At 50.1% G+C, this 17500-nt stretch overlaps 1 protein-coding gene across 1 annotated transcript in view; it reads left to right on the top strand.

The window, feature by feature from the left end:
• The window catches only part of LOC118208797 (neurobeachin-like), a 114969-nt gene that overhangs the window by 92965 nt on the left and 4504 nt on the right, over positions 1–17500 (top strand). The window contains exons 6-10 of the mRNA XM_035383681.1: positions 2315–2441; positions 7279–7398; positions 8827–8973; positions 15334–15531; positions 15803–15936. Coding sequence (XP_035239572.1) covers positions 2315–2441; positions 7279–7398; positions 8827–8973; positions 15334–15531; positions 15803–15936 — 726 coding nt within the window. The remainder of the gene's footprint in view (positions 1–2314; positions 2442–7278; positions 7399–8826; positions 8974–15333; positions 15532–15802; positions 15937–17500) is intronic.

The following is a 17500-nucleotide window of genomic DNA, read 5'->3' as shown; positions in this document are numbered from 1 at the left end:
GAACACAGCTGAGAAAGTGCGATGGCATAGCAGGGGTGGGGTAGGTTTGAATATGACCACTCCCCCCATGGAAAAATGTTTTGTACCTCCATTATGAATAGTATATTGTTTATAATGTGGTTTTGCGCGTACCATGGAAGGCTGACAAGATGAGAGTAAATAACAATTCTGCGTGATGAATCCTGAGGGCATAAAAAGTAATTACAGATACAATATGTTCTTCTGGAAAAAAAAAAATAAGAATGTAAGTAAAGCACATATGAGACTAAACTGCAATTAAAAGGCAGATTTACATATTAGAGGGAAGCTTTGTAATTACTGTGGGTGCCTTTTTAAGGATTTTCTCTCTCGTCCTATCACTTTTTAATTACGCTGTTAACAGTAAGTATGAGGATTTGTAAATCCACAGCTTCTTTGTATGTACACAGGGACGGAATAATGAGAATTCCCAGGGAGGGGCTGCGATCGCCGTGATGTAAGCACCGCCCGAGTAGACGTCGACCGCGTTCCCCGTCGTCAAACTTAACCGCCTTGAGTCGTCCTAATTAAGACCGAAATGTCAGCCCGGACCCGGTCATTAAACGCTGCGTGCGTACGCAACTGCAGCGCCAAACACCGTTTGGGCCTGGAAACGGAAACGGCGGTTGGGTTTGGACTTGGTGACGAGCGGGTTTGGAATTGAGTTCCGGCGTGCGGGGGGAGAGGCGGGGAACTCTTTCGGGAAGGACTGATGTCGCTGACGGTGTTGGGGAAGCGTTTGGCGGGTGGAAGGCTGGTATCAGGACAGGCCTGTGTTTTTGGACAGCAATGTGATTTATAAAAAAAAAAATTTAAAAAGAAGAAAAAATCAGTGGTGTGGCAAAAAAAAAAAAGAAAACAAAGTGAGTCAAAATGATTTGCATTCGTGCGCTTGTGGAGCGTGTGAGAGAGCCAGTGAAGCTGTGGCGTGCGGCCAGTGGCGTTGCCGTGGCGCTGAGGCGGAGGACGCTCGAGCGGCCTGCTCGTCCGAAAGGCTTCGGCGCTTGTGCTAATTTCTCGTTTTAATCCGCCGCCGCCGCCGCCGCCTTGAAATTGGGTCTTCCTGGATGAGTCGCGGGCCCTCGCACCTGGGACCCGGGGGTTCCTTCCGCGCCCCTCGTCCCCCGCCCCACGGCCCCCTCGCACCCCCCCGTCCCGGCCGAGCTGGCGCTGTGAGGATCCCCGCTCCGTAGCGATCGCGGCTGTTTGTGTCTGTGGCGTGACCAGGCCTGTGGCTCCATGTGAGGAAACCGTGGCTCAGGAGCTGCGGGTTTCACACCCACCACCGAGTGGGAGGGGCTCACATGGGGGGCGCCTGTGGCTCCTCCGTTTGGGCTGAACTGCACCGGCCGCTCTTTTTGTTTTTTGGTGGGGGGAAGGGGGGGGGGGATGACATTTTGTTGTTTTTGTCATCAGCGGCGACTACAGAAGGGACGAACGTTTGGCAGACGAGCGAGGCGGGGTGCTGGGATAGGGGAGCTGGTGATTTAGCACCTCGTTTGCCTGACGTGAATTACCCGGCTGTCAGCCCTTCTTAATAGGGAACCTGTGTCCTGGGCAGCGCTAAGTGGCCAGCCTCTGTCACTCATGTCTGTGGCAGCGGGGCACACAGCACCGGTAGGATTGATGGCCCTCCGAGCCCTCCTCCCTCTCCCTTCCTCCTGCCTGGTTTGTCAGACAAACGAACGTGCGCTCGGAGAGGGGCTCCACGATGGTGTCGGATTCATAAAAATCTGCATTTAGCTGAATTCGCCTGCGGGACTCATGAGTTCCTGGGTATCTTCTGAGCAGAGGGGAGGGGTAGCCTCCCCGCCCGAGCCCCCCCCCCCCCCCGGTGATCGCTGAAATAACAGAAGATAAGAGAGATGGGATGATTAATTTTTAGCCTTTATGAGTGAGTGCGCTTTGCCTACCCAGGGGTCTCGTTGACCCATTGACAGTGTGTTCTTCTATGACTGGTTCCGCCCCCCTGGGAAAGGGCAGTGTGTGTGTGTGTGTGTGTGTGTGTATACGTGCGTGTGTGTATGTGCGTGAGTCTCAGTGTCGGCATTTGCTTTTGTTACCTTTGTTAACTTGATTTATATCCCATAATGCCCTTGCAATTCACTTTGGACAAAAGTATCGGTGAAAATAATTAACACTGAGATAAAAGGTGTATGTTTGTACGTGTATGCTTCTTCCTTCTGTCAGAGAATTTATATAAACAGCTATAATATACATGATGAGATGCATTTCTCTTCCACTGCCCGTGTTCTGTCTGTGATGATTCGCGCGTCCTTCCCTGTTTCCTCTTCAGCTTCCGCACGAGCAAGGGAATCGGGTACTCCGCCCACTTTGTGGGCAACTGCTTGATAGTGACGTCGCTGAAGTCCAAGGGGAAGGGGTTCCAGCACTGCGTGAAGTACGACTTTCAGCCCCGCAAGGTGGGTCCACACCGCCGCCCCTCTCTCTCCCCTCCTTTCCCCCCCGCCCGAGACCGAGTTCACCGTGACGTGAGAACGCTTCATTCAACATAGGGGGCGACATAGCTCAGGAGGTAAGACCGATTGTCTGGCAGTCGGAGGGTTGCCGGTTCAAACCCCGCCCTGGGCGTGTCGAAGTGTCCTTGAGCAAGACGCCTAACCCCTAACCCCTAACTGCTCTGGCGAATGAGAGGCATCAATTGTAAAGCGCTTTGGATAAAAGCGCTATATAAATGCAGTCCATTTACCATTACATGGAGGCAGCGTAGCCCTGTGCTGTTCGAGTGCAGGAATCAAATCTGGCGTAGATAATGAACGGATGAGCGGATCACAGCCGGATTAATCTGTACATGTCTGACTGTGTTATTTCTCTTGTTAATATTATATAATAATAAAAAAAATTAATCTGCTTTGAGGAAATCAAGGAGAGCCCGCGTAGTGGTGGGATTATGCGATTTGTTAAATCCATGGCACCATCAGTTCCAGGAAATATTTCACATCTGCTGCATGATTAACAAACATCTGTTGTAGATATGAAAAAAAAAAACCGATACTGGCCTTTTGTCTTCTGTCTGCAAAACTTTGCAGTGCATTGTATAATTACGGCTGTGTAAATACATGTAGGCTTTCCATAAAAAGCATCGACTCATCCTCTTCCCTAACAGGCATAAAGGTGAGTCTTAAAGAAGGTGTTGCATCTGTGTGAGTCTGCTGCCACATGTGTAGGCCTCTGCACGTCTGTGCTACTGAACACGGGAAGCAGAGCTGAACACTGAACACGCTGGACTGAACACAAGGAGCAGAGAGATCATGTGAATCTCAGCTGAACACGCTGAACCGAACACGAGTAGCAGAGAGATCATGTGAATCTCAGCTGAACACGCTGAACCGAACACGAGTAGCAGAGAGATCACGTGAATCTCAGCTGAACACGCTGAACCGCACAGGGAGAGCAGAGAATAATCAGCGTGCTTTGTGGCTCTCGCAATCCAAAATGTTCTCTCTCAAAGGCAGCTGTGACTCTCACTCCAAATCCCCCCCCCCCCCCCCCCCCCCGCCCCGGCCCCCGGGGTTATCCCCACCACATTCCACAGCAAAAAATATTGATTGAGCTCTTTAGGTTTCTCCCATCATCTTCTCTCTCTCCTTCCCCCTGTCGCCGGATCCTGAAATACCGTCGTTTCTGGTGATCGCCGCGGGAACACAATCAAACGTTCCGAAGGAAAAGCCCCCCCGAGTTAAGCTAGCCCAGCTGAGCCCAGAATGATGAGAGCCCCCTCTTCCAGGTAGCTCATTTCAAGAGTCCCGAAAATAAGCCTGCGCCTTAGCGGGCTCTGGGGGATGTCACCAGAGCAATCGCGCGCGTTTGGAAACGAGAGACGGAAAAATCTTTTCTCTTTTTTTTGGCGAGGTGAGTGTGTCGGACGTGACTCCTGCCAGCTTGGGCTCCGAGGAGAGGGATGGTCTGGGGAAGCTAACTTCCCAGGGGGTCGCAGCGTCTGTGGAGTTTTTGTATTTTCTTTTCAATCAGCTTTCGATGAAGACCTTGGGAACAAGGTGTGCGGACTCTTCAGCCAATCAGTGACTTAAACCACTGGTGCCAAAACCCCCCCCTTCCCCCCCCCCTTCTTGAAAACCAGCAGACACTGTGGTCCTCCTGGACTGGGCCTGTGGGAACCATGTTACAAACTGCGAGGTGCAACTGCAACAGAACAGCGATAAAAACGGCCAAAAATAAACACTGAGGCCGTTGTGTGTTATTCTGTAATAATGTCACCTCACACAGACGGGCGCTTTTGGGTTCGCTTTCGAACGGCGTTTCTGAGACGTCTGCTAGCCGCCCCGCCGCGCGGCATCAGCAACGACGCCAAACGCGCCGCTCGTACGGGCGGCTCTTTTTTTTAAACTGCGCTAGAAGTGACTGTGCCGCGCGCGGTCGTGCTGTGGTGCGGCGCACACGGGTAAACACAGCGCTCAGAGCGGCCCCCCTGGGACAGGGTTGCCAGATAACACGCACAGTTGGAAGCTTAATTGCGAGGCGGGGAACTGTTAGAACTGGTGGAGGAAGGGGGTGGGGGGGGTGCGGCTGGGGGGGTGGGGTGTTCAGCTGTCCCGAGGGGCTTGAAATGCGAATTCAGTACAAAATAACAAGTAGATTTTTTTTTTTCTTCTAAACCAATTACGCAGACCGCAGACATTGTATTGTCTGGTCGGGGCAGAAAAAAACCTGACAAAAAACCTGTGCAGATAATTTGAAAAACATCCATTCCGGTTGAAAACTGGACCTCTGGCACTCCTGTCCTGGGGGGCCAGTTTGTGCTTGGGAAGGGGGGCGGGCTGCAGGGAAGCTGAGGTGGTAGCGCTGATTAGGATTTAACTTAATTAAGGGCATTTTTTTGCATTAGTGTGCTTCGCTGATCTAGTTTGGGATTTTATTTTATTTTTTCAGCACTTCTCACAGAATTCACCCTGCTGTGGACTTTTTGATATGAGTGTTTTGTAGACATGTGTGTTTCACATTTAATCTATGATACTCATTTTGAGTGAAAGGGTTGTTATGTGAAGAAGTTTCTGGCCTGGATTAAATCTGCTCTGGCCAGGGTCTGGTCTCAGTTAAATCTACTCTGGCCCAGGTCTGGCCTGGGTTAGATCTGCTCTGGCCTGGGTTAAAGATCAGGGACCACTTTTGCCCCTTCCCCATGACAAAGTTAGACCAATCTGGCTCACTTAACACCAATTCAGCATCCAGGTTGTTTTATCTTTATTTTTAGTATTAACTTGTTGTCTCACTCTAGCTGTTTTAGTGGTTAATTCTGGCTGCTTAGAATCTGTGTTGCAGTATATTTACTTGCTTGGTAGTGTAATAATAAATGCATTTAAAAAATGGCACTTTCATCCACTTTACACATTGCTTGAGCCTCTGAACTTTAAAGGGAGAAAGTAGCACTTTTAATCGTTAACTAGGAGAAGTTAATGAATTGCTATCTAAATTGTCCTTAAAAAGTGACAGTTTAAACATTGCCAGTGAGAGAGAGAGGGTTGCTTTGGGTGAACGTTCTTGTTTCTGTGTGTGAATTCATTTGCCACGTTCATTATACTATGCAAAAATGCTGATATGAAGGTACCCCAGAGCAATTATGTGCCTTCCGCATTTTAATTGTGATGATTAAAACTGATTTTAAAGGGAGGGAATCGCCGCCTTTCATTTCTGTGGATAAATTCAGCTTTTTTTTTTCATCCTCTCACGCGAACGACGTCTTTAATTCTTTTTGATCTGCAGAACAACATGTTTGAGGTTTAGCAGTGAACGCCTCGAAGCATTTTTTTTTTCCTTCCTTTTTTTATTTTTAAAAATGCTAGACAAACTGCTGTTCTGTGAATGTGTGAAATTTGGACCCAGAAACCCCCCCTGTGCTGCTTGGCTTGGGCTGTGGTTCCAGAGCTGAGCTGGAGATGAACCGCTTTTGAGGGCTTTTGCCGGCCTGTTCACCTTACCCTACATCTAAATATGGCTGAGAAGCTCCCAGAAGGCCGTTAGGAGGAGGTGGGGTGGGGGGGGATTGGGGGGGGGGGGGGGGGGGGAACAGGACGGTTTAAAAGGGCCTCCTGTCGTTTCTTTGAAGGGGGGGGACAAAGGAACCAGAATCCGTTTAAAAAAAAAACAATGTTTAGTTGCCTGAAGACAAGCCCGCCACGCGTATAGCCGCTGTTCTAAATCCGCATTCTGAAGGCTGATCATCCGTTTAATACCCGGCGTATTCCCTGTGGCGGCCGCGACTTTCCCCTGCTCCGGCTGATCCCTCGGCTCATCCCGAGCAGGTCGCCTCATTGAGACGGTCTCGCGGGTGAATCGGATGATAATAGCCTTCTTTTCGCGGCCGGAGATCGGCGAGCTGCTGATCCGCTGGCTGGTCATGGTCAGCCACTTCCTGACCCTGAGGCGTCCGGTCTTATAAGGGGCCGATGTGGGTGCCAGGTTTTGAGTTCAGCCCACCACTGATTCCACACCTGATTCCACTCTCGATTGAAGGCCATGGTTAGTTCTTCAGTTGAGTAGGGTCCCACAGTGCGGGGCTACAACTAAAAAACCTGCAACCCACATCGGCCCTTTTTGGATAGGATTGGACACCCCCTCGGTTAAAACCCCCTGAAGGGGCCAGTCGGGGTCAGGGGGGGAGTGACTCTGACCAGCTAGCGAATCTGCCGCTCGCAGATCTTAATGCACCTTGTGTGTGTGTGTAGAGGGTGCAGGATACTGTGCGATGACAGGATTGCTCTGTGTGAGAGCAGAGATATGCAGTGACCTTGATCAGTCAGGGCTGGAGAGGTCCTGCGGTGAGGGGATCAGGGTTTTTGGGTTTTTGACCCCATCTCCCCACCCACTGATTTCACTTCAGTTATTCACGTCCCAATTCTCTTCTTAATGCCTTCCTTCATATTTTAGCACATTAGGACCCAGAGCCTCACTGTTGGTTTGTAAAAAGTAAATAAAAAAACAGTTGAGGTGAAAAAAGCAAGGTTGTTGGTCTCAAACGCACGCGTACGGTCTTAAAAGGAAGAAGAGAAGACACAGCTGCAGCGAAGCCGAATGAAAGCCAAGGCTTCGGAAGAATTCCAGAGGTTATTATCACCCGGGTTTCCGTTCAGTTTCAGCGTCGATATCATTCCACGGCCAAGGCCTTGCACCTGCCGTCGAGCGTAAGGAGATTCAAACCCTATGAAGCCTGTCCACGTTTTCATCACCTTCTGCTTTAAGCTCTGGACGTGTCTAATGACGTGCTTCAATTTTTTCTTCCAGTGGTACATGATCAGTATCGTCCACATATACAACCGCTGGAGGAACAGCGAAATCCGCTGCTACGTCAACGGTCAGCTGGTCTCCTACGGCGACATGGCTTGGCACGTTAACACCAATGATGTAAGTCGCTCCTCTCCCCCCTCCCCACGATAGCTGTTCTGGTGTGATGTCATTGTCGCCTGGTTGTGATGTCGTTGCCGCCTGGTTGTGATGTCATTGCCGCCTGGTTGTGATGTCATTGTCGCCTGGTTGTGATGTTGTTGCTGCGGGACTGATTCAGAGTGCCGCTTGATCATCCTGGGCTGTCGGGAACTGTGACAAGAAGGCTCCGTAAATCATCTAAATGACAAAAATATGTTGCTGTTTTTTTTTTTTGTTTTTTTTTTTTTTTTTCCCCGCCCCGCTTTGACATTGATTTCTCACGGGAGCCAAGACGGAATTCAAAGTTCCGATTTTGATATCCATTTGTCACACGATTGATGAGAGGGAGTGAGTGAGTGAGTGAGTGACAGAGAGAGTGAGTGGAAGAGCGAGAGAGCTATGGAAAAGGCATGCCAATGAAAAGTTAGAAAAAGGTTTTTTTTTTCTTCCCCTCATTTAGCTTCCCTGTTTTTTTTCAGATTGCTTTTCACCCCGTTGGTTGTTTGCATTGCCCAGTTTGGTGTAAAAGTGCTTTTAATGTGCAGTGTCAATTTAACTCTCAAAGTGTTCATACGAGATGAGCCTTGGTGTAAGAGCTGATTTAACACTGAGCGTTTTACTCTGAGTGATTTAAAAGAAACGGAAAAAAGGTGTGTGTTTGTGGGCCACTGAGATGTGACTGTGCATGGTCATTGTCACATCCTTTCAGACCCCAGTGACAACCCCACCATCCCCCCTACCCGCAATAGAGCCGTCTCTGTCAGGCTTTCCAGTACCCCTGCTAATGCTGTAATTATAGCCACTGTGAAAGCAGAGATCACCCAGAAGCTCCCTCTATCGAACATTTCCTCTTAAGCGTGTTTTATATTATGTTTAAGAGGGTCCCCTCCTTTTGTGGGACTCTTGTCTCTAGTGGCTGTGAATAGTGAGATGCGGTAATTACTCAGTGCGTTCTTATTGAGACGGCTGTTTCCTCCCACTGCCAATTGCTACATCAAACGCACACTCCCACGTACGCACACATGCACACAGACACACGCACATGCACACACACATGCGCACACACACACACGCACTCACTCATGCACACACACACACACACACACACACACAAACACGCAAACACACATGAACATGCACACACACACACACGCACACACACACACACAAACACACACGCATGCGCACGCATACACACGCACTCACTCATGCACACACACATGCACACACACACACAAACACGCAAACACACACACACACACACACGCAAACACACACACACACACACGCACACATGAACATGCACACACACACTAGCGCGCACACACACGTACACACAAACACACTGATTTCCTGCTGTAAGTATAACCTATGCGCCCTCTCCCTGCCTCTGTGTCTGCGCTGCAGAGTTATGACAAATGCTTCCTGGGCTCGTCGGAGACGGCGGACGCTAACAGGGTGTTCTGCGGCCAGCTCGGGGCCATCTACGTGTTCAGCGAAGCACTCAACCCCGCCCAGATATTCGCCATACATCAGCTCGGCCCGGGGTACAAGGTACGTGCTCGGGACGGGGCGGCCCGAATGGAATTACGCATGAGCGCCCCCCCGCCACCTCCGCCCCCCTGTCCCCCCTGAAACCCGCCCACCCACCCACCCACCCACGCAACCCCACCGCCTATCAATCTGCGCAATCAATGACTCTCCTCTGCCCTTTTCGTTTCCTGGTGTCTGTATCCCCCTGACTGATGCAGGCTCGCCCTAGATAAACGACAGAATATATTACCCCACCCTCCTGAAAAATAGCCCAACAGCACCTGCGGTAAATTTTTAAGGTACTGAACAGACGTACTGAGAGGAAATTCACCGCATGTTTTCAGTTGGATTCTAAGGTCCTTATTTATTTATTTATTTATTAACAGTTTTTTTTGTTGATGGGGGCAGATGCATATTGGCACAAAGCCCCTGCATGAAACAATAATCTGGGTTTATAGGTGAGTCTCGTTTCCCACGCGTAGACAGAAAAGGTCAGAAGGGCTCTCTGTCCGAATGCTCAGCAGGGTGACCCAGCTGTGAATTTGGCCCCCTGTTTCCAAGGACAGTATGTCGAGGTTGCTTCTCTCATAGGTTGACGGGGGTCTTTGTTTTATCGCTTTTTCACCACTCAACGCATCGTGAAAAGCCGTGCGGTGTGAGATTGAGCGGGAAACACAGAGTTCGCTCGTGCACTCCAAAAAAAAAATTTAATTAAACGTGTTGTGTGTCCAGCCAGTGTGCTGCTGCAGAGATTAATGTTTAGCAGATTAACATTCAAGCCGTGTTTTGTCAAGTCGATCTTGATTTAGTTTTTGTTGAGGTTCGGACCTCTCACTCATGTTCGTGTATTCCACTGGTAGCAATTATTGTATTTTTTATTTTTTTTTTAACCACCGCTAATTACTTTCAGGAGGGTAGCTGTTTCTGGAGATTGAATTTTTGATATTTCCATTCATTATACTTTCCACGATTTTGGCAGCGTCATGAGAGTAAACTCCAGGCACAGCGGAGGGCTGTCGCTGTAGCCACCTCAGACTCCAGTGCTGTTTTCCATCAGTCAGTCGTTGGCTTAATCAAACATTTCCTTATAGTGTCCTAAACATTGTGGCGCTCGCTGAATTTGAATGTAGAAAATGCAAGGACGCTTGAAGGGGCTCTGTTTTCCTGCTTTATTCATTTTTGTGAATATTCAGATTGCTGTGTCTGCAATGACAATGTTCTGTTTCTGAAATGAAGGTAATTTCTCAGTTTAATCTGGAGTTTCAGTTTTAAAAAATTCCCCTTTTCATTTTCATACACGTACATGTATAGATTATGCCGAGGTCCATTTTAAGGTCCTTGAAATAGTCCTTGAATTCTGCACTGCGGATGTGCTCATTACCCTGCCCTGCATAAAGGATGGCTCCCTGTGCTCTCTCTGCTCGGTACGCGGTGGCTTTCTGCAGAATCCCGGGAGTCCTTTGTTGCGCTGTAATCAGTCTCGACTTGCTTATTCGCCTTATTAATCCCGGGGTCCAGACCTCCAGCCACAGCGCTAGCGGTACCCATTCGTTAGCAGTGCGCCGCCGAGAGCTCCGGGAAGCAATTTGCTGGGCATTTGACGAAGTTGTGAATTGAATTCCTGCCGGCGTGGAAGAGGCTGGCAGGTGCACGGGGGGGGGGGTGTGGGGGGGGTGTGGGGGGGTCGCGACCCCGTTAGCCTTCCTGATTGGTTGGCCCGTTTCGGGGGGAGCGGAATCGGTACGCTTCGGGCTCCCTCGATGCCAGAGGCTGACTGCAGCGCTCTCTCTCCTTTCCCTCTCTCTGTCTTTCTCTCTCTCGTTCTGTCTCTCCCCTCTGCCTCTCTCTCTCCTCGCCCTCTCTCTCTGTCTCTCTTTCCTCTCCCTCTCTGTCTCTCTCCTCTCTTCTCCCTCTCTCTGTCTCTCTCTTGTCTTCTCCCTCTCTCTCTCTCTCTCCCTCCCTCTCCCTCTCCCTCTCTCTCTCTCTCTCTCCCTCCCTCTTCCTCTCTCTGTCTCTCTCTCTCTCGTTCTGTCTCTCCCCTCTGCCTCTCTCTCTCCTCGCACTCTCTCTCTGTCTCTCTTTCCTCTCCCTCTCTGTCTCTCTCCTCTCTTCTCCCTCCCTCTCTCTCTCCCTCCCTCTCCCTCCCTCTCTGTCTCTCTCTCTCTCTCCCTCTCTCTCTCTCTCTCTCTCTCTGAGGGCCCGGTTGCCGGACGATGCGCTTTCCTCTCCCGTAAAAACGCGAGCGTGACGAAACCCATCGGGACGGGAGGCTGCGGGCGACGCGAAGGCACGCCCGTCTGTCTGCGCTTTCGCGTTTCCGCCCGATTCCACGCGCTCTTCCCCCCCTCCCCCCGGGGACCAAACTTTACACACGGCTTCGTTTTAATCACAGCTGCCGTCGCCCTATGTTGTATTTAGAGCGCGGCATCAGAAGACGAGATAAAATAATTCCGCGGGTGAAACAATTTGATTCGCCGCTTCCGTGGCGATATTGACATTCGCAGTCTCGAGAAAGTTCCCCGAACAAAGTTACACGGCGAAACTGCTGTAACAAACGACGAATTAAATTTAACAAAAGAACACTTGTAAGTGCAGTACGGCTTACTGGTCTTTTGTCATATTTGCGATCCAGTCTTGATGCCCGACTGAAGGTTCTGTCAAGTTAAAAGCCATTTTTCCCTTTGGGTTTTCTGAGGGAAAAAAAAAAAGAAATAGACAGTTTTGTTGAGAAATTATTCCGTGACCAGTATTGTCAGATAGTTCGCTGTGCTCATGAAGGCCGTGTTGGCGAGTGCAAACCACTGTGATTGTCGCTGTCAGCGTGTGATTGATTCCACCCCCGTTTTGGTTTTGGGGGGTTCATGAAGCCTGGCTCCCCAATTTTGAGCACCCCCGCAGGTCTGGGTAACAAAGGCCGGTGGGGGAGGGGGGGGGGGGTGTGTGTTGGGTCAGTATGCACGTGTTTCCTCTATGACGTAGGGAGGCTTGTGACAGAATGTAAGGGGACAGAAGCTCCTGGTGTGGAGGCCAGGAAGCCACACTGGAGTAATTTGCCTAATCGCTTGGACTGGGGGACACTTGGCTGATGCGAGTGAGAACCTGTTTCCGTGATGTTTAAGATTTTAAAAAAAGGGGCAGCAACCGCCCAGACGGGACGTCCGGCTTACGATGGCGCGAGTCTTCGTCCCCGGAAGTAGGCAGAGAAACGGCGGGAACCCGTACGGTCCGTCTTGGAAGGCGCCCTTCGCCTCTGCGACCTCCGGACCGGGCAGACGGGGGCCCTCTCCAAAAAAAAAAAACACAGGAGGGGGAGCGTGGCCGTTTGCAGGGGTGGCTCAGCACCTCCTGGCTCTGGAGAACTGGAGAGCCCAACACCGTTCCGACCTGCAGTCTGGCAGCTTTGTGCCAAGTGTGGGCGAGCAGGTTTAATTGGCTTTGTGCTTAGAATGTGAAAAACAGAGAGAGAGAGAGAGAGAGAGAGAGAGGAAGAAAAAGGTGTTCAATAGCTTCTCGCACTTGGAACGATAAGCGCTGGTGAGAGTCGGCTCACGTAGTGACAGGAAGGACATTCAGTCGAGCCGTGGCCAGAACAACTGCAACTTCTTCAGTCGTGCTCCTATTAAACGAGCTTAAATATATAGCCTCATAATACTCTGCTGTTATTGTTTTTTTATTTTCAGTGCTTTTTCCCCCCACTTCCCCTCACAGTTGTGTGTGCATAGTGCTGCAGTATCAACCTTCGATTTGCTTGCTTCGACTAACTTTCAGTCTATTTTCAAAGGCTCCAGTGTTGTGACTGCATATTACTAGCAATATGCTTGAATTTTTGGTGTGTGTATGTTTTTTGTTTGTTGCCTTTATTTATAAGTTATCTGCCTTATCATACACTATTGGCTCTGGGAGTGAAGAGATGTTCTCCTTGGTAGGGATACAACCAGCCAGCCAGCCAGCCAGCCAGCCATCGCCATCGCCATCGAACGCTTCCTGCCTTCTGTTTTCAGTGTTTCTCACGAGACATGTTAGCAAGTTACCTAGTTACGTTGACAAAATCATTACACTCATTTCGAGGCAGATGTGAAATTCTGCTGAGTATAAACTAGAAGTGTTGTTATGGAATGTATGTGTTGTTGGGTACAGTCGCTCGGTACATATGCCTCTTTTGGTCGAGATCCAATATTTTTTGTGTCGTGTGAGTTCTGGGTCCTGCGTGTTTCCGATCTGTCATGTGACTTGCGTGTCTGTAGATGCGATACTTATTTCTGTGCAAACTGTGTTGAGTAGCTGCCTTTTAAAAATTACAACTTAAAAAACTAGCACACCGAGCTTGGAGAAAAACACTGTTTTTCCATCCAATTAATACAATTCAAATGTTTGAACTGACGTTGTTTGATTAATTCAAACATGTGCAGACCTTTTTTTCTGTGCAAATCCCAGGTGTATGTCATGATGAATGCTGGCTGTCTGTAAATTTTATGCGCAATGAGATTTCATGAGATTTGTGTAAGGAAACAGCCATGAACAAAAACAGATAAGAATAAACTGATGAATGCGGAAATGTCCGTGGAAACGTTCTTACACGCAGTTTACGATCGACTGTGATCGTACGCATGTTCTGTGAATGAGGCCCAATCGGGTACAAACTCTTATAGAAATGAAGGCCTGCGTGTTTTTGTTTATGTGTACCTTGTCTGTGCATCAGACAAGTTAACATGAACAGAAAGGGTTGGATTTGCAAGGCCTCTCCCCCTGCCTGGGATTTTCCTGAGCTGCAGGCCAGCGCGGGTGAAGCTGAGAGGCGGCCGCGAGCAGGCGGGCAGACAGGGCACTGCAGGTCCGCTTCCGGCCTGGGCAGCCTCTTAATCGCCGAGGCTTCGCTCTCCTTTTGTTTAGCGCGCGTCGCCAGGGAGACCGCGGTTCTCTTGCCACCGGGGGGGTCACTAAGGCCGACCCGCGGGGTCGTTATTATCAAACCGCATCACACACTGCCGTGCGGACCGTCACACACACACACACACACTCCAGCTTGTTATTTCACATCTGAGTTTACCTGTGATTCTGTGAGCGGGACGTGGGCAGGCTAAAAGGACGACTCACCGGCAGATGTGTGTGCCGCCAAAAGAAAATAGAGAGAGAGAGAACGTCAGTGTCAGTGAGTCAAAAAAAGAACGTCCCCCTTCTTTCCCTTCATGTTTTTTGCTTCTTCAATTTTATTCTGTCTATCGTTGACATTGAGATTGAGTCCGTCATTAACATGGAGTCCATCGTTAACATTGTGGTGAAGTGCATCATTAACGTTGTACTAGACCTCATTTAGACGAGTTTGTCTCCTGGTGTTATTGTTCTTAGAAGATAATCCCCTTTCTGCACAGCCAAGTAAAGTTGTAAGTATTTGTCCTTTTGAAGTTCTGCGGGTCTTGCGATTTGGGGTCTCGGGTTTTGGTTTGTGTCTCGCTCTTCATTGGAGCAGAATATCGCCGGGGTCACGGTTTCCGGGCGCTCGTCGATGCTACACGTTAGCGCCGCGTGCGTCTAATGACGCGGGCGTGCTGGAAATCCAGACCCGAGCGCAGCAGGTCCACTGAGCGACGAGCCCGTTCCCCGGGGAGGCGGGCTAAGTCTCGATTCTCTGCTTGGGTATGTGTGAGGGAGCTTCGCAGGGCTTTGTGTGCCAGGCATGTTGAGACGTTTCTGTTTCTCTTATGTGCTGAGATTTGCTCATATATCCCTTGCTTTGTTTGGGTGAGAGAGTCAGAAAGTCAGAAAGTCAGAGAGTCAGAGAGTCAGAGAATCAAAGAGTCAAAGAGTCACAGAGTCAGAATAGTCAAATAGAGTCAGACCCATACACATGAATTATTTATCCCGTACCCCTGATGCAGGGCCTTTCAAATCTGCTTATTGGGCCGAGTGCAGACCAAGCCTGGCTTCTCACATTTCTTTATTTCTTTTTGTGTTTTCTGTGGGCTGTCACACCTGGGGAGCAGAGCTGCAACAGCAGCCAACAGCAGCATCTCCCTCTCTATCCTATCCGTTCTTCACTTCGCTGTGCTTCTTATTTAGGCTTAATGCAGCGCCCCTCAAGTTAGGCCTGAGTGACTTCCCCTGGTGCGACGGCTCCATTTTAGACGCTAACTCAAGTGTCAGAGGAGAGCCGTCTGTGGAATGCAGAGGATTAAAAGGGGCCATGACTTGCAGATTAGGGCAGCTTTTAGACACAGTTCTCAGCACAATCCTCTGGCCCGGTGCATGATGGGTAATAACTTCTCTCAGGTGTCATTACAAAAGCCCAAGATGGTGGAGTGTGGGACATGGCCTTTCTGTTCCAGGCTCAAGCCCCCACCCCCTCTTTCTGCTATCCCCCAAACCCCCCACCCCCACCTTCAGAGCACCTTCAAGTTCAAGTCGGAGAGCGACATCCACCTGGCGGAGCACCACAAGCAGGTGCTGTACGACGGGAAGCTGGCCAGCAGCATCTCCTTCACCTACAACGCCAAGGCCACCGACGCCCAGCTGTGCCTGGAGTCCTCGCCCAAGGAGAACCCCTCCATCTTTGTGCACTCGCCTCACGCCCTCATGCTGCAGGTCCGTGTCCAAACACACCAACGCCTGGATCCCTCTCAAACAGACACTTTTGAAACTGATAAACTGATAATAAGTTCAAAATAATATAGGTTGCTGGTGAATCACTTTTGCACGTTTCTGTTTGTGTGTGTGCTTGTGTGTGCGTGTGTGTGTATGCGTGCGTGCGTGCGTGCGTGCGTGTGTGTGCATGCATGTGTGTTAATGTGTGTGCGCGTGCGTGCGTGGGTGTGTGTGCGTGTGTGTGTTAATGTGTGTGTGCCCTGCTCCACAGGATGTGAAAGCCATCGTGACGCACTCCATCCACAGCGCCATCCACTCCATCGGCGGGATCCAGGTGCTGTTCCCGCTCTTCGCCCAGCTGGACTACCACCAGCAGAGCGAGAGCCTGGTGGAGACCACCGTCTGGTGAGCGAGGCCGGGCCAGGACGCCGTCCTCCTCCGGCTCGATCCGCCCCCCCCCCCCCCCACACCCCCAGTGCCCCGGTACTATCCCCCACACACCCCCCCACTGTCCTTACCCCCCCCAATCCCCCCTCCACACCTTCCTCACCCCCACTGGTTCAGTGCTCCACTGTGCTGGCGGCGGCTAAGCTCGCTAAACCCAGAGAGCGGCTCCAGAGAGCCGGCCAATCGGAGCAGAACAGAGCAGAGCACAGCAAGGATTTCAGAGTAATGGCGTTGGGCATTTATCGGAGAGAGAGGGAGAGAGAGTGAGAGGGAGACCAAGGGAGAGACAATTTGGGAGAGTATGCTAAAGACAGTTTGTGTGAAAGGGAGAGAGGGAGAGAGAAGACTTGGGAGGGAGTTTGTGAGACAGAGAGAAGAGAGAGGGGGGCTATGTGTGAGAGTGTACGTGTGTAGGAGAGATGGGGGGAGAGAGAGTATGTGAGAGTGTCAGAGAGATGTATATTAGGGAGTACATGAGACTGTGTGTAGAGAGAGAGAGATACAGAGTGAAAGTGAAGGAGAGTGACCCTAATGTAGCAGTGCAGCTCTGCAGTGATTGGACCGTCCCCTTTGAGGCTGGAAAGGTGTGGCCGGGAGCTCCGCCCCCCCTGGAGAATGTGCAGAAAAGCGGACTGAGGAGAGAGCACAGGAGCGTGCGTTTGTGTCGTTTATCCGGAGTCCTGTCTTTCGTCCCTGCACCCCGGGACCAGGGGGTTGGGAGTGCGGAGCTGCCCCCCAAACGCACGTCTGCTGCTCGCTCCCTTCAGGCTTTATTTTCGGCAGTTCACAGAGGGGATAAAAATAAATTCTGCGATATATTTCTTGCTGAAGTCAAATGAAAGTGTGTTCGTGTGACGTTCTTCGTGTCCTCCTGCTGTGCGTTTGTAAGCTGCGCGCTGTCAGTTCAGAGGCCTGTCATTAGTTGTTTTTTTTGCCTTCAGGAAAGTTATTTTGCGTGTTTATTAGATTTATTTATTCTTGGCAAGGTCGCACCCCTGGAAAATAAGGAGATATTTATAAAGCATAGCAGTTATAAAAGCATCATAGAATTAAACTTAATCTCTTTACTAAGATTTTTAGCTTGTGCAAAACATTTTAACTCAATTTGTTTGGCATCAGTCTTTGGTTGTGTTATTAGTTTTGTGTGCGCTAAAAGGTCTTAGTAAATCAGGCCCTTTGTCTGTGGTGCAGGTGTTCCTGTGAGTGATAAGTAATGGGCATTGGGGATAAGTGACGCATTGTAGGGATAAGTTCATAACCCGGCTGTTGTGTGTGTTACAGTGCCACTTTCCTGGCCTTTCTGTGATGAGTGATGGGGGATGACTGATGGGTGGTGGGGGATGAGTTATGATATATTAGTGATGAGTGATGGGGAATGAGTTATGATGTATTAGTGATGAGTGATGGGGGATGAGTGACCCTGCTGGTGATGAGATGGGGTGATGAGTGGTGAGTGATGAGTGATTCTGCTCTTGTGTGCGTAACAGCGCCACTCTCCTGGAGTTAGTGTGATGGGTGATGA

This window comes from Anguilla anguilla, chromosome 12 (genome assembly GCF_013347855.1).
Source record: "Anguilla anguilla isolate fAngAng1 chromosome 12, fAngAng1.pri, whole genome shotgun sequence".
NCBI classification, from domain to species: domain Eukaryota; kingdom Metazoa; phylum Chordata; class Actinopteri; order Anguilliformes; family Anguillidae; genus Anguilla; species Anguilla anguilla.
Note: the sequence above shows the minus strand (reverse complement) of the source record. Positions and strands in the feature narration are given on the sequence as shown.